General features: G+C 41.9%; 1 protein-coding gene across 10 annotated transcripts; it reads right to left on the bottom strand.

Moving 5' to 3' along the window:
- Window positions 1-5,943: 5,943 nt before the first annotated feature.
- TCEAL1 (transcription elongation factor A like 1) lies at window positions 5,944-8,004 on the bottom strand. Of its 10 annotated transcripts, none has more exons than XM_049107116.1 (3): window positions 7,826-8,004; window positions 7,210-7,413; window positions 5,944-6,975 (listed from the first exon to the last, which is right to left on the bottom strand). In XM_049107116.1, exons 2-3 carry the CDS (start codon window positions 7,292-7,294, stop codon window positions 6,479-6,481), a joined length of 582 nt encoding a protein of 193 aa, XP_048963073.1. In that variant the 5' UTR covers window positions 7,295-7,413; window positions 7,826-8,004; the 3' UTR covers window positions 5,944-6,478. The 10 variants fall into 10 exon arrangements, with proteins under 10 accessions (XP_048963073.1, XP_048963071.1, XP_048963072.1 ...); XM_049107114.1 differs by having other exon boundaries at window positions 7,210-7,421; window positions 7,853-7,994; XM_049107115.1 differs by having other exon boundaries at window positions 7,210-7,421; window positions 7,826-7,982.
- Window positions 8,005-16,847: the final 8,843 nt, after the last annotated feature.

The following is a 16,847-nucleotide window of genomic DNA, read 5'->3' as shown; positions in this document are numbered from 1 at the left end:
TAGCAAAAAATTCAAGCTCAACAAGAGTGGGGCGTGAGGGTGGGAGAGTGTTCCCAACTTCTCTGAACTCCAAAGATGAATATCCTTATACTCAACAATAAGAAAGAAGGTATGAAATTTTAGAAATAATACATAATGGTTAAGAGTTCTGACTTAGGAGTCAGACAAATTTGAGTTCAAATCCAGATTCCTCCACTTACTGGCTGTGTGATACTGTACAAGAAACCCAGATTTTTTTTTAGCTTCAGTTTCCTCATATATACTAAGGATATATACTAAAGTAATAATGCCTTCCTCAATGAGTTGTAATGATTAAAGAAGATCCCAAATATAAAGTACTCGGCCCAAAGTAGTTTCTTGATCATTTTGAATTTCTTTCCCCAACTCCAAACAAAGCTGGTGTTCTTTCCTCAATCTTATGTTCTTTGGGGGATCTGTCCATTCATGTGGCCTTCAGACATAGGCTTCTGAGGGATCCCTGGGTGGCGCAGCGGTTTGGCGCCTGCCTTTGGCCCAGGGCGCGATCCTGGAGACCCGGAATCGAATCCCACGTCGGGCTTCCGGTGCATGGAGCCTGCTTCTCCCTCTGCCTGTGTCTCTGCCTCTCTCTCTCTCTCTCTCACTGTGTGCCTATCATAAATAAATAAAAAATTAAAAAAAAAAAGACAGGCTTCTGAGATCAAAGAGAACAAGTTTATCTTCACTATAGACATCACCATCAAGGGGTATGGTTGATGGAATACCCATATAGATGAATGTCATGGCATATGTGCTAAGAAAAATAAATAATAAATAAGAATAAATAAAATATATGCTATAAGATATAACTACAAATATATAAATAACACACAAAAGTATTTGAATATATACTTTATTAACATAAAAGGAGATATACACACAATGCTAAGCACATACATGTCAATATTAACAATTATCTTCTCTAGGTAGAGGAACTATAGGTAATTTAAATGTTTTATACCTTCATACATATGCTGATTTTTCTGGTAGAAACATAACTTCCACAATCAGAAAAAATTCAAAATAGTATAAGACCTTTCAGTTTAAACATACACACATGGGCACACACATACTTATCTTGACTTTAGACAGGGAAAAATCCTCTAAGTATACTTCGCTTCTTGTGCTGTCTCAACCCCCAAGAAGAGATTGATACTGTGTCAGTCCAGTGTGAGTCAGGGTTGAGGTATTCTCCCCAGTATCAAGTCGTCTTCTTCCCCCACCCTCCCGTAGTTTCACTACTTTCCTTTGTTAGCTGTGTTCAAATCATAGTTCTGGCTCTGGTCACCAGATGGCGTGCTTACTTCTAGTTTCTAAATACTATTTATGTATTTATTTATGTATTTATGTATTTTTATTTTCTTTTTTTTAAGTTACTAGCTTTTTATTTTCAGCAGCTGAAACAACTTCTTTGTACTCCAGTTTCCTCATCTTGTTAGAAGCAAAAACTCCTCTCTGTAGCATTCCAGCTGTTCTCTCTTTAAATCTCAGTCAAATTCATAGGTTTTCAGGATGATTTGAAAGTTATCTAGGTAAGTTGATGGGGACGGATGACTTGGGGACTCCTCTGCCGTATTGCCCTGTCTCCAATATTTTTTATTTTCTAAACACTATTTAAAAACCACTATTGTCTTGGTAAACAAGTTTAAAGAAAAACTTATTTTTTTACACATAGGTTATGAATCAGTACATTTAGTACAGTCCCACTTTTGTTTGAAAAATACATATTCATAGAAAAGGGTAGAAGGGTATACAATTGGATTCTTCATTCATTTAATTCAATAAGTATTCAAAGGGTCCTTCCCACATGTCAGATACCACCAGCCACAATACACATTTTCATGCCAATCTCTTTTCCCAACTCTAGATGCTTAAATTGAACTGCCTATCAGACATCTCTGTCTGGAGAAAAATATGTAAAAACTCACTCAAATGCACAAACCAACAAGGACATAATACTTCATGAGTCTAAATCAATTATTCCCTAAGACCCAAAAATCTACAATCTAAATTGGAGGCAATGTGGGATGCCTAGCTGGCTCAGTTTGGGAGCATATGATTCTTGACCCCAGAATTGTGAGGTTGAGCCCCAGGTTGGGTATAGAGCTTACTTTTAATTAATTAGTTAAATAAATAAATTGGAGTGTGTAGAGTGGGGAGAACCCAAAATCTGATTCAGACAAATCTGAATTAGAACACATGATGTATCTCTTATTTATCTGTATAATTTTATTATTTATTCATGAAAATAATTGAGTTTGGGTTAGTATTTCTGAATGGGAGAGGACGGAATCTCAGGGTATTTTATAAGGAGCCAGAACCTGATCTCTCAGGTATGCTACCTCATACTGAGTGGCTCTCACTCTCAAGCACTGTCACCTAAAAGCCAGATCATTCTGGTTAAAAGAGGGCTTTCTTCAGGGTCTGGGACCCCAAATGCTTTTTGCTCTGGCATTGACGAGGCAAGCTGCTTCTTAGACATGTGATGGGAATACCAGCCTTCTGTGTGAGCAGGAAGTGGTAAGAACCCCAGAGAACCAGGCTGTGGAGGCTGCTGGCCATATACCACCAAGGCCCCTGGCCCCCAAATCATGGACAGAGCCTACAATGCATAGAGATGTTCACACAGGAGGTGAAACCCCTTTTCTCCTAAGTTGTTGGACCACATGTCTTTGCAAGTTCCCTTTACCTGGAGTCTCCTCTGACTCTGGGTCTGGGCTGACACATACATCAGAGGCACTGCATGCACAGAGCAATGTTCATTGCAGAATCACCAAAACAGGCTGGGGCACATCTGAGCCCTTTGGGGTGTCTACACAAGGTGGGTAGTAGAGGGATGGGTGAGGTCTTGTCTGAGCTGAGGTCTAACTCCATTTGTGGAAAAGCTAATTCATTAAACTCAGAAAAGAGCCAGCTCCTGCTTCAGCCCCAAGCTACCTGGTCAGACCCAGGTCAGACATCAGCCTACTCAAAGACTATCCCAACCAATGTTTCCAGTTAGGAATCCTTGAGACTTTTTTCTCCTCCCTACAGAAAAGGAGGGAAAGGCAAGTGCTCTGACCTGCAATGGGGACAGTTGTTGCCTCCAGGTAAGTGTGTCCAGGATAATCTGGCCATCAGTCTCAGAGGGTTTGGTGCCTGCTGCAGGCTGGAGCAGAAACCAAAATCAGGCCCCCCCCCCCCCCCCCGGAGAGGAGTGTGACTTGGGTGAGCCTTTCCATATCTTACCTGAGCACCACCACTCTGAGCACCAGGGGAGTGGATTCTTCCTATCTTGTCAAACTGGCACAGTGAGCCTCTGGAAATTTATCTCACTCCAGCTGGAAGCTAGCCTGACCAGCAGACATCAGGCTGCCATGACTTTGAAGAATGGTCTGGAGACATGGAGATCCCCCAAAATGGCATCATACAGTGGAAATTAAAAAAATTATAGGTCAAGAGCACAGGACTGGCTTACAATTTTGTGAGATGATTACTAAAAGACTTTAAATTTATTTCTGATCCATTTTACTAACTGGAAGGAAGGAATGAAAAGCAGTACATAATATTAGTCGTGGAAAATGTATCTTGCTTTTTTTATTATCCTCTTAGCTTTTTATTCTGTGTACGGTCTTGCTTCACTGCAAGAAATCTAAATTTTATGTAGTAAAATGGATGACATTGTTTTTAGTTTCTTATAAATGTGCTTGGAGGGATCCCTGGGTGGCGCAGCGGTTTAGCGCCTGCCTTTGGCCTAGGGCGTGATCCTGGAGACCCGGGATCGAATCCCACGTTGGGCTCCCGGTGCATGGAGCCTGCTTCTCCCTCTGCCTATGTCTCTGCCTCTCTCTCTCTCTCTGTGTGACTATCATAAATAAATAAAAATTTAAAAAAAAATGTGCTTGGACAAGACTTTCACTTTTTAAAAAAGATTTTATTTATTTATTCATGAGAGACACAGAGAGAGAGGCAGAGACATAGGCAGAGGGAGAAGCAGGCTCCCTGTGGGGAGCCCGATGTGGAACTCAATTCCAGGACCCCAGGATCACTACCTGAGGCAAAGGCAGACGCTCAATCACTGAACCACCCAGGCACCCCAGACTTTCACTTTTTTAAAAAAAGTTAATTCTACACCCAGTGTAGAGGTTGAACTCAGAATGCCCAGGATCAAGAGTTGCATGCTCTACGGACTGAGCCAGCCAGGTGACCCAAGCCTTTCACTCTTTTAAATTCTGATACAGTCATCTGCATCTTCTTCGATCTATGTCACAATTTATTTTTACTAAAACCAGAAGTATATTTCATATAGCAGTGGATGTCTAACTTGTGTGCTAATTGACAGAAAAGGAAATTTAATGGGTTTGGGGTAGAGCCCAGGTCTTTGCATTTTTTATAAGACAAATGCTGATATAGAGAATTTGTAAATAATTTTAATGTTGAATTTGGGGAAACAATTCCTCCCCCCAGTAATCCTTCTGAAATCGCAAATCATACATTCTAGAGAGGTAAACACACTGAAGCTACATAGTCAATCAAACAAACTCACAGTTCATGACTGGGTCGTAATTTCCAAAATCATTAATCACTATCCATGTTCCTAGAATTAATAGGATAAGTAAAACAAAATCTTAGGTGTTATAGGTGTATTTTTAGAAACCATAATATCTGATACACACATACATATGTATGTATGTGTATATACATATATAGTAGTTTCATGATTTATAAAGTACTTTTGAATGTTTCTTGGTGATGAGGGGCAGGGTAAAGAGAAATGTCCTAGCTTGATCTAAGTCTGACTTTCCTCTTTAATTTATACAAGGTGAGCAAATATGCCAGAAAACCCTTGGGAGAGAATTCACCCTAAGGCAAATATTAGGCACCTAAAACCATAGCCATTTTTTGAAATTGGTTGGGAGGTTCCAATCCTGAATATACATCATTATAGCTGGCCACAGATCTGTCTTGTAGCCCAGGTCTCAGTGAATTCATGTTTGAATCCAGTGGGGGAAAGATGAGGCCTTCAGGAAAAAGGGGACTATTTTGCCAAGAATTCTTTAAGACATTGAGGTTTAAGCAGCACTGGGATGATATGCACCTGGGTAAGTATAATATTAAAACTGACGGAGAGGCATTCTCCACTTATCTGTAGGAGACACAGTTCAGCTTTGGTCCAGAAGGGACTCCAGAGCAATCAGTGAAGCTTTGCAACTGGAGGACCCAGGCACCTTGGCTGTGGGGAGTGGGCATGGTAAGAACAGGACCCAGAAGAAGGGGCTGCTGTGCCCAGCAGATGTGCCAGTATCCAAGAGAAGAGAATAGCAGGATAGAAATAGAATGTGGCAGTCACCTGGAATCTCACAGCAATTATTTGTGAGTTTAAGTGAAACCTCCTTTGGGTTCTAACCCCTGTATTTGAAAGGTATCTATAGGGGTTGTGAGTCCTATGTGTACAAGTGGGGGAAACAAGGCAGCTCTAGGATCTTCACTTTATTAGGCTCCACAGCAGCTTTTTTTTTTTTTAAGATTTATTCATTTATTTATGATAGACATAGAGAGAGAGAGAGGCAGAGACACAGGAGAAGGGAAAAGCAGGCTCCACTCCGGGAGCCCGACATGGGACTCGATCCCGGGACTCCAGGATCACGCCCTGGGCCAAAGGCAGGCGCCAAACCGCTGAGCCACCCAGGGATCCCCTCCACAGCAGCTTTTAAGTCAAACATTATTCCTCTTTAAATGGGAAAATAGTGACTATTAAATAGAAGTACCAAGTTTGTTTCTCTGCGTGATATTTAAAAGAATCATGGAATTAGGGCATCTGGGTGGCTCAGTCCATTAAGCATGTAGCTCTTGATCTTAGCTTAGATCTTGATTTCAGGGTCTTGAGTTCAAGCTCCCATTGGGTTCCATCCTGGGCATGGAGCCTACTTAAAAACAAACATGAGATTTACTTTTCTTTAAAGTTCTGACAAGTATTTATTAAGTGCCACATTGTCTTTATAAGCTGATTGACAGGTTTTTATGTTTTTCCCATTATATTTTTTGCAATGAAAGTAACATGTTTGTCTTTAAAAATTAGTTCTGATGAAGCAAAAATGAAAAAACAAACCAAAACACCTATTACCGCACAGATAGCCACTGTTAAGCCATTTAAGTATATACTTTTTTCTTTGCATATTAATATATAAATATACATTTTTTACAAAAATGAGATGCAACATATACTTTTTGAAAATTGTTTTTTTCACTTCACAATATATAATGTACATCTTTTCATGCAAATGGGTGAGACTCATGATTGAAAAAGGGAGACTTGCAGCTTGTGGGTGGGGAAAACCCAATTTTATGCCAGTTACAAGTGAAATACCTAAACTAAAGCCACACGAAAAGTTAAAAATGAGATGGGGAAAGGTATACGAGAAAATGCAACGTTCAGGTGGCAATACTTGTATCAGGCAAAACAGAATTAAAGCCGAATACATTAAATAGGATAAGGACGGTTCCGTCTTGCCTTCCAATGCATGACCATCAGTTTGTTCCGTACTCTTTTCATTTCTTCCATCTCCTCTGCTACCTTTATCATCTCCTCATTGCTTAAATTTCTGCCATGTATGTCCCCTCTAAATTGCGGGCGAGAGCGAGCCAGCCTCTCTTTAAAGCTTCCTTCTTCTAGCTTATGTTTTCCCACTCCACAAGGAGGCTGCTCCATGGGAGGGCGCTCCTCAAAAAGGTCCCTTCTAGAAAGGCGCTCCTGAGGAGGGCGCTCTTCGGACACGAGCATCTCGGGAAGGAGCTCGGGAAGGAGCTCCTCGGGAAAGAACTCCTCCTCCGACGACTGCTCCTCGGAAGACGGTTCCTCCGGAGACTGCTTTTCAGGAGAGTGCTCCACAGGAGGCCGCTCCTCATCAGTCTTGGGTGCGCTCTGTGGCTGTTCTTCATTTTCTTTGCAGGATTTTTCCATGTTGAGGGGGTCTTTATCTACAGTTATTCATAGAAGACAAGGAAGGCAGAGTCGAGTCAACACACTTGGCGGCTGCATCAAAACCCCAGCCCCGGGTTCTCATACCTGCCTTTTCCCGAGTCGAGGCCCAGGTTCCCCCACCCTACGCTGGTCGAGGGGCTCTCCGGCCCTGGAGACCCCGCTGCGTCCCACCCTGCCCTCAGCCTCCCTAGCCCCCAGCCTCCCTCGCCCCCTCCTTTCCGAAAGCCCACCATTTTCCCAGCAGGCCTTGCCACAGGCCTCTCCCGCAGTGGCAGGGGCGGGGCGCGCCGGCGGTGCTGCCGACTCGGTTCCCATCAGCGTCCTCCCACGTATCCCATCCCAGGTCACTGCCCAGCCCTTCCCCGACCTGGACCTCTCCTGGCGGTTTTTTCTAGGCGCCCTCTTCTCCAGGCGCGCCCCTGTGACCTGCAGACCTGCAGACCTGCAGACAGACGCCAAGACAGGGTAGGGGGCGGGGAGTGGGGAGGAGGGAAGGACTGACTGACATACCGTCCCTTTCTGGACACTAGCCGCCGCTCCCACGCCAGCCCCCTCTGTTTCCCCTCCCCCATACTCCACCTTAAGCTTCGTCCTCCGTGCCCCACCACCCCGCAGTGCTCGTCATTTCTTTTCCAAGCGGCAAGTGGAAGCCAAAGATTACTTAGAAACTGTTTCTAGGTATCTATGTCTCCCAGGCCCCCCCCCCCTCATCTCTCCACCTCACCCCAAGACCACCATTTTCTGCACCGAAATGTGGGCGCGGCGGGGCGGGGCTGGATATAGGGAAAGGCCTGGTACTCTCTGCCATCCCGATCCCAGAGGTTACTGGGCAGCACCGACACATACCGATTTCAGAAGACCGAGGGGACTTACTTCCTTCTGCTTTTCCCCTCGACCAAAGGGCAGTAGGCAGACGGTGTCTGGACAGGCAAAAAGGACCAGGAGAGAGGGACTTGGGCAGACATAGGCTCCTGGTCACGTGAGGGCCCCGCGTCACCGCCGAGCTCAGATCCCCAGTTACCACTTTGACCGCCGGCGGCCGTGCTGCAGCCTTGCCAGTATTTTCCTAGCTCGTAACACATCAGGCATCGTCACTCACCTCTTTGTTTATATTTGCTTTTTCCTGGTTACCAGAGACAGCATCCAGTCTTGGGAGTTACTGCCTTTTCTTCTCTGCCGCTTACTCTGATATCACCTCTCTCCCTTATTCCATATTCTCCCGTTGTCAGCCACCAAGGTCCAATATTTCCCCTGTAGTCCAGATCCTGCACTGAAATTTGACTATTTTCCCCTAATGAATTCCACCTTTCCCAGCTTTAATCCACATCCCTAACTCCATCGTGTCCATGTAGGCTCTATGAACATGATTTACATCTCTTGTCACTTTTATGGATGATATGCTTTCACTTTTCCATGACTTTAAGGATTTTTTTAAAAGATTTTATTTATTTCACTCAGCATAATACCCTCCAGTTTATTAATGAGATAGGCAGAGACACAGGTAGAGGGAGAAGTAGGCTCCATGCAAGGACTCTGACGTGGGACTCCAGGATCAGGCCCTGGGCTGGAGGCGGAGCTAAACTGCTGAGCCACCGGGGCTGCCCAACTTTAAGGATTTTTTTGAGCCCCCCCAAACTTGCATCACAGATAGAGGCTCCAGTCTAAATTAGTATTCAGTTCTAGAACTTTGCTTGTGAAGTATGTAAATTAAAAACATGATTTTCGTAAGTCAAATTATACATTTGTCCATCTAAGTACAAATAATTTAAAAACTTATCTGTAATGGAAGCATTTTTTTGTGGAGAGTGTGGCATTATTATATATGTGTGTATATATATACACACTATTTTTCTAAAAAATTAAGTAAACTCTGCACCACATATGAGGCTTGAACTCATGATCTCAAGGTCAAGTGTCACATGCTCCACTGACTGAGGCAGCCAGGCACCTCTATATACATTATTATGTGTGTGTGTGTATACACACATGCACACATATATAGCATATATATGTATACATATGTGTATTCTGTGTATATATATATGCTCTTCAGTAGTTATTCATAATAAAGAGATTTTTCTGGTACTCTAAATTCTTAACCAGCCACCTCTTGGTGTTGCTGGTTAAGGAAGTGTATATTAATTCATTAAATCAGCAAATACCTGGATCCTGGGACGGCTGTACCCAAAAGATTCAGTACAGAAGATATTCATATCCAACTATGCATTAATTCTGTTGACCACACACTGAGTAACAGGATTAAAATCATATTAATATACTCAATTGTCATTACAAGTATGTATGTTTGGATCTAATGGTGTTTTATTATCTTCAACCTCATGCCTGCATCTTCTCTACTCATATCAGCCTGGATGCTACTTTCTCATGCAGGTGTCTTTTCTTCCAGAGAGCAGACTATAACTGTCCTCTCTGTATTTTATACTTTTAGGGTTAGTGGCTATCAGATCTGTAAGGATTATGGGATTTTTTTTTTCAAACCCAGGCTGTCTAGTAAGTTTCCAAACAGAAATTCATATGGGAATTTTCCTATTTTAAGAGCTTTCTATCACTTTTCTCCAACAGCTAATTTACTTTGTGTTGAGATAGCAGCAAGACAAATATTAGTTCACTTTTGTGTCTTTTCCTTAACTGTTTTACTTTTCAGTTTTTCAGTGTGTCTTTTAAAATCCAAGTTTCACTATACCATCTTTATTCTTTTTACCAAAGGTTGGCTTCATCACTTGTATAGTTTCTTTCCAAGAGAGGACCCCATTTTATTTGTTTCTTCATTTCTATCCTTTCTTCCCCCCTTACATCCTGTGATAGAGAACTCACTACCTTAAAAGACAACATTGAAATTTCATTCAGTTTTAATCATTCAGAGTAGTTTTTTCTTTTTAAAAATTTCATGTATTTTTTAGGAACGCCTGGGTAGCTCAGTGGTTGAGCATCTGCCTTCAGTTCACAGCGTGATCATGTGATCATGAGAGGCAAAGAGAGGCAGAGACATACATAGAGGGAGAAGCAGGCTCCCCGTGAGGAGCTTGATGGGGGACTTGATCCCAGGACCCCAGGCTCACAACCTGAGCCAAAGGCATATGCTCAACCACTGAGCCACCCAGGTGTTCCCAAAGTAGTTTTTTTCTTTTATTGAGCGGGTAACTGCCTCCCAGTAGTTTACATATATTGGTATTGGTTCTGCCCTCTGGAGTAGTATGAAACAAAAATAAAGTAACAAAAGTGCCCTTTATCCTTGATAGTCTGACACTGCCGGAGTTAATATTCTAGTTCTTTCCCCTTCCCAGCTGCGAGACACACTGGGCAATCTACTAGAACTTTCTGTGGATTAATTTCCTCATCTGCAAAATTGGATACATGATAGTACCTACCTCATGGGATTGGTAAAATGAGTAAATGAGTCTATATTAAAAGGACTTGGAAAGGTGCCAGTACATAAAAAGCACTCTATAAGCGTTAACTATAATAATAGAAATAGTAATAATAAGAATAATAATAATAATAGTATGACCTAATGCTAATAATACTAATTTTTGTTTTTTAATTTTTAAAAAAATTAACGATTGAGCACTTATGCCAGCTATTGTGCTAAGCATTTTCAATATGCTGTCTCATTTAATCCTTAAGCAATTATATTCTCACCAAGATTTTCTTATTTAGGCTTAACCTCCCCAGTTATTTCAGTTCTTTCTGATATGGTATACTTTATCACAGTCTCTCACCATCCTACACGTTCCTGAATTTGTAAATGCCTCTGAAAATACTGACTGTTCTGCCTAGTGTAGAATGGAGTGGTCTTATCACACCTTAATTCTAGGATAGCCATTATACATCTGTAGATGCATCCTAAGATCATAGATTTTGTGGATGCCATATCACATGGTTGAATCCACTTTAATTGCAATCACCTGACACCCCCAAATCTGTTCCACACATCCCTGTTAATAAACTTACATAAATCATTTTAATTTAAAAGACTTTAATTTAAAAAAGACTAATTTAGTAAACATTCAGTGTAAAATTACTTTCAGCTGTACAACATAGTGATTCAACAATTCTATTACTCAGTGCTCATCAAGATAAATATACTCTTAATCTCTTTCACCTATTTCAACCATCCCTTCACCCACTTCCCCTTGTTTATTCTCTATAGTTAAGAGTGTGTTTTTTGGCTCATGTTTTTTTCTTTGTTCATTTGTTTCTTAAGTTCTACATATGAATTAAATCATGTGATATTTGTCTTTCTCTGACTGGCTTGTTTCACTTAGCATAATACTCTCTAGTTCCATCCATGTTGCAAATGGCAAGAACTAATTTTTTTTATGGCTGAATAATACACACACACACACACCATGTCTTCTTTATCCATTAATCTATTGATGGACACTTGGGCTGCTTCCATAGTTTGGCTATTGTAAATGATGCTGCAAAAATACATAAGGGTGTATATATGTAAATGATTTTAATTTTATCCCAAATATAGAAACTTCTGTTTTTCTGAGTTAAATGTTGTCTATTAGATTCACTCTCTAATTCTTTGAATCCAAATTTTATCATTCAGTACATTAACTACAAAATATTAATTTAAAGTATGCCATTAGTACTGAATAGGATGATAAATTCAGCAAGGAGATCTAACTACAAATGAAAAAATTACTTTCCTCTGTTGGGTTTGGCAGCCAGGAGTGTCCCTGCCAGGCCAGTACCCCATCTTTCCTCTCTCAGTGTGACTTTGTAGGGTGGGATTACTTTCTAGTGCTGCTGATAGAAGACACAGTTGCCCCTGAAAGCTCCCCAACTGGTATAAATTAAACCTTGTTGAGGATTTGGTAAACATGGGGGTCAGACAAGGGAGGTATAGAGAACTAGAATGAGGAACGGAAGGAAGAATAAAAACAGTGTCTGCATTGGCTCTAAGTCTCTGTCTGACAGTAACTGATTTTGGTTTCCTTGAGAGGAAGGGCACTCAATAGGAAATAGAGTGAAGGTGGTTCTGCCATGGTGGCAACCATTTGTTCCAAAGGAATGTGGTCTGCTCTTTGTGTGTGGTTGGGGTGGGTGCTATGAAATAACCCTTCTTATGGATTTGATTTGATACTGCTGACATAGGGTCCTATGAGGACATGTTGCTTGGCTCACAACTGCTAGAAAGGAGTTAAGTCCAAGAAATGCCATTTTAAAGGTGAGATAATAAATACTCTGGGAGATTACAAATTGTTCCGATGGAAACGCAGATGGTAGTTGCCAAGATAGGATTGAAATCCTGGCAGTATGATGTAAGAGATGGAACCTTTAAAAACCTTATAAAACTTCGCCTGGTCAGTGGGCTTCAGGCGCATTTACATGTAGCCAGGGTGGACAGTACAGGCCTTTTTGCGTAGCAGGAGCTGAAGGTATCAGAAAGCAGGTAGGGCAGCCATGCAGGCAAGGGGGAGGGCAGTCAGCACCTGGCAGCTGCTGCCATGACAGGAGTCACCAGGGGCATGGCCTTTCTCTGGGGAATCTGAGGAAGCCAAGGGTGAGTTTCTGGGATTCCTGTTCTCTGGTGAGGCTGCACTTCTGTGGCAGAAACACAGCCTCCCTCCCTCAGAGCCTCTCTACAGCACAGATTCCATGGAGGTCTGGTTTCACTTTGCAGGGCCTGTCTGCATGGAGTTGAGGAGTAATGCCCTCTCCAGCTCAGAGGTTCCCCCTCGCCTCTGCATTCTTTCCTAATGACACCCACAGCAGTATTTTGGTCTCAAGACTAGCTGCTGTGGATTGCAGCAGGCCCCTTCTAGCCTGTAGCTCTCAGGCTCTCCCCTACTCTTGCCCCAGGGGAAATAACCAAGTGGGAAGTGCAATGACAAGAGCCTTCTCTTTTCTGCTTCTGGCCTCATCCTAACTGGGGCTTCTCTCTCTCTCTCTCTCTCTCTCTATCTCTATCTCTATCTCTATCTCTATCTCTATCTCTATATCTCCGTCCCTTCCCCTCCCCCCCTTCTCTGCTTATGCTCAGAGAAACAAGGAAGGGGCTCTGAGGAAAGGTAGGGTAGCAACCCAAGATGCTGGGAAACACTCAGGGACTGGGAAAGCAGATCCAACTTGGGCCAGAGGGAGGCAGTACCAGGCCCTGGGCTGGGCAGGACCCAGGCTGTCACTTGCTGGAGGGCTCTGGAGGCCTAGGAGACTTCTACCCCTCTTCAGGCCTCTGTTCATGTCCTTCTTCTCCTTAAAAGGTGGAGGAAGGAGTTATGGTACAACAATGCAGGATGTCCCTTCCAGCTCCAGGATGCTAGGAGTTCAATGCTGCCTACCATGGTGAGGAGGAGCAGTGGGGACTTCTTCAGATTGTGGGTGTGCTGCTGCTTTTCCTGGAAGCCAGACAAGGTCAGAGCTCAGAACTTGTCCTATGCTGGCCTTCCCTGCTGGGCCCCAACATATACACTCACAGCCTTACTCTTGGCCTCCAGGACTCTCAGAAGGGCCCAGAACAACCCCAGTCTGAGGTCTGGATGACAGAGATTGGGGTGGAGGCACAGTAGGCTACATAATTTGTGAGGCCCTTATTCAAAGAGCAAGGGAAAAATACCTTTAAAGGGACTAAAATATAAAGCTTTTCTTTCTCCTGTGGTCTCTCTTTTGACTTTTCCTTTATTTTAAATAGATTTCACTTTTTAGAACAATTTTAGATTCGCAGAGAAATTAAGAAGATATAGAAAATTCCAATATATTCACACCCAATAGCACCTTACATTAATACGGTACATTTGTTATAACTAATGAACCAATATTGACATATTATCATTAGTTGAAGTTTATACTTTATTAAAATTTCCTTTGTTTTTTACCTAATGCCCTTTTTCTACTTCTGGGCCCCATCCAGAATGCCACATTACTTTTAGCTGTCATATCTCCTTGGGCTCCCCTTGGCTATAACAGTTTCTCAGACTTTCTCTGATTTTGATGCTATTTACAATATCTAATGGGATTTGGCTAATGGTTTTCTCTTGGTTACACTGGAATTATGGGTTTGGGGGAGGAACATCACAGAGAGAAAGTACGATTTCATCACATCATATCAAGGCTACATGCTGTCAATAGGATTTATGACCATGGATATTGACCTTGACATGGTGCTTTGTATTTATTATATACAATTTTGGGGATGCCTACGTGGCTCAGTGGTTGAGTGTCTGCCTTTGGCTCAGGGCATGATCCCGGAGTCCTGGGATTGACTCCTGCATCAGGCTCCCTGCATGGAGCCTGCTTCTCCCTCTGCCTGTGTCTCTGCCTCTCTGTGTGTGTCTCTCATGAATATATAAATGAAGTCTTTTTTTTTTTTTTAAGAATTCTATAGTTCATCATTGTATTCTTTAATGTCAGTTTTTTTTTAATTTTATTTATTCATGAGAGGAGAGAGAGAGAGAGAGACAGGCACAGAGACACAGGCAGAGAGAGAAGCAGGCTCCATGCAGGGAGCCTGACGCGGGGCTCGATCCCAGGTCTCCAGGATCACGCTCTGGGCCAAAGGCAGCGCTAAACCACTGAGCCACTTGGGCTGCCCTAATGCCGGTTTTAAATGCAAGCACAAGAGCATTTGACTCATATACAGAATCACCAAAATTGCACAATTCATCTTTTATAGTTTGTACATGCATATGTATTTGCTTCTTACCAGAGTAATGGAAATGCACGAAACTAAACTTTTTATTTCTTTTCTTGATGCATGCATGTATGCACATTCTCTGAAAGGACTGAAGGGAGAAGGAGCTCTGGGTTGTTTTTCTGTTTTAAAGATTTTTTTAAATTTATGTACTCTGTACAACCAACATGGGGCTTGAACTCAGAACCGTGAGATCAAGAGTTGCAGGCTCTTCTGACTGAACAAAACAGATGCCCCTCCCTTTCCTTCTTTGTTATCATTTTCAATATAAGTGGTTGGCAGATACAGAGAAGTTACAAAAATGAATGTGATTGGGTTTCTTAGTCATCTGTGTTTCTTAGAATGTATTCTGTGTTGGAAGTAAGTTCTGAATGGAACCAAAAGGATAGCCTCTCTTGGCAATTAGCAGTCATAGAATTGATGTGCTCACCATTTACTTGTTCCAATGCATCACGGAATATCTTTGTATGGTTTTGGTAACAGGATAATAGTGGCCTCATAAAATAAGTGGGGAGGTATTCACTTCTATTTTTTTGGAAAAGTTTGTGAAGCAGTGGTACTCATTTTTGTCTTTATACGTTTGTTAGAATTCACCAGTGAATTCTGGAACTAGTCTTTTCCATATCAGTAGCTTTTTGTTTACTAATTAATTCTCTTATTATAGGTGTGTTCATATTTGCTATTTCATTTGGAGTGCGTTTTGGTAGTTTGTGTCTTTCTAAGAATTTGTCCATGTCATCTAAATTAATGTATTGGCATTCATAGTATTCCTTCATAGTCCTTTTATTTCTATAAAGTCAATAGTGATGTCCTCTCTTTCATTTCTGACTCTAGTAATTTGAGTTTTCTTTCTTTCTTTTTTCCCCTGAGTAATTAATCTAAAGGTTTGTCGATTTTGTTGATATTTATAGAGAATCAGTTTTTGGTTCTATTGATTTTCTCTATTGTTTTTTTTTCTATTCTTTGTTTCATTAGTATCTGTCTAGTCTTTTTTAATGTCCTCCTTCTATTCACTATAGTTTTAATGCTTGCCTTCTATTTGCTTTAGGTTTAGTTTGCTCTTTTTCAGAGTGTTTAAGGTAGAAGGTTAGGTTATTGATTTATGATGGTTCTCTTAATTTTTTTATTTAAAAGATTTTATTTATTTATTCATGAGAGACACACAGAGAAAGAGGCAGAAACACAGGAAGAGGAAGAAGCAGGCTCCATGCAAGGAGCCCGATGTGTGACTTGAACCCAGGAATCCGAAATCACACCCTGAGCCAAAGGCAGGCACTCAACTGCTGAGCCACCTAGGTGTCCTGGTTCTCTTCTTTTAAAATATTTTATTTATTTGACGGAGAGAGAGAGCACAAGTGGGGGGAGTGGCAGGCACAGGGAGAGGGAGAAGCAGGCTCCCAACAGAGCAGGAAGCCCAATGCAAGACTTGATCTCAGTAACCTTGGATTATGACCTGCACCAAAGGCAGACACTTAAAGATCAGGTGCCCAAGATATTTCTTTTTCTTTTTTTTTTACTATTTTATTTATTTATTCATGAGAGACCCAGAGAGAGAGAGAGAGAGAGGGGGGGGGGGAGAGAGAGAGAGAGAGAGAGAGAGGCAGGCAGAGACACACACAGGCAGAGGAAGAAGCAAGCTCCATGCAGGGAGCCCGACGTGGGACTGGATCCTGGGTCTCCAGGATTACACCCTGGGCTGAAGGCGGCACTAAACCGCTGAGCCACCCGGGCTGCCCGATATTTCTTTTTCTTTAAGATTTTATTTATTTATTTGAGAAAGAGAGAGTGAGTGAGTGAGAGAGAGAGAGAGTGCATGCACATGAGTGGGTGAGGGACAGAGGGACAAGCAGACTTTCCACTGAGCATGGATCCTGATGTGGCGCTTGATCCTAGGACTCTGAGATTGTGACCTGAGCTGAAGTCAGATGCTTAACTAACTGAGCCACCCAGACACCGTTTTCTTTTTTTTAATAGGTATTTACAGCAATAAATGTTCATCTAAGCATGCTTTGGAGGCATCCCATAAGTTTTGGCATATTGTATCTTCAGTTGCATTCATCTCAATATATTTTGTAATTTCCCTTTTGATTTCTTCTTTGACACATTAGTTATTTAGGAGTAGTTGTTTAATTTCCACATATTTGTGATTTTCCTAAATTTCATTCTGTTTTTGTTTCTACTTTTATTCTGTATTAGCAGAAAACA

The sequence above is a fragment of the Canis lupus genome, chromosome X, assembly GCF_003254725.2.
Source record: "Canis lupus dingo isolate Sandy chromosome X, ASM325472v2, whole genome shotgun sequence".
Classification (NCBI taxonomy): domain Eukaryota; kingdom Metazoa; phylum Chordata; class Mammalia; order Carnivora; family Canidae; genus Canis; species Canis lupus.
Note: the sequence above shows the minus strand (reverse complement) of the source record. Positions and strands in the feature narration are given on the sequence as shown.

Coding starts and splice junctions, on each gene's coding strand:
- TCEAL1 (XM_049107114.1), bottom strand. CDS start 7,944: ATGTCTGCCCAAGTCCCTCTCTCCTGGTCCTTTTTGCCTGTCCAGACA. Junction 7,422..7,852: donor GAGGGGAAAAGCAGAAGGAA/GTAAGTCCCCTC, acceptor GTCTGTCTGCAG/GTCTGCAGGTCTGCAGGTCA. Junction 6,976..7,209: donor CAAGGCCTGCTGGGAAAATG/GTGGGCTTTCGG, acceptor GAATAACTGTAG/ATAAAGACCCCCTCAACATG.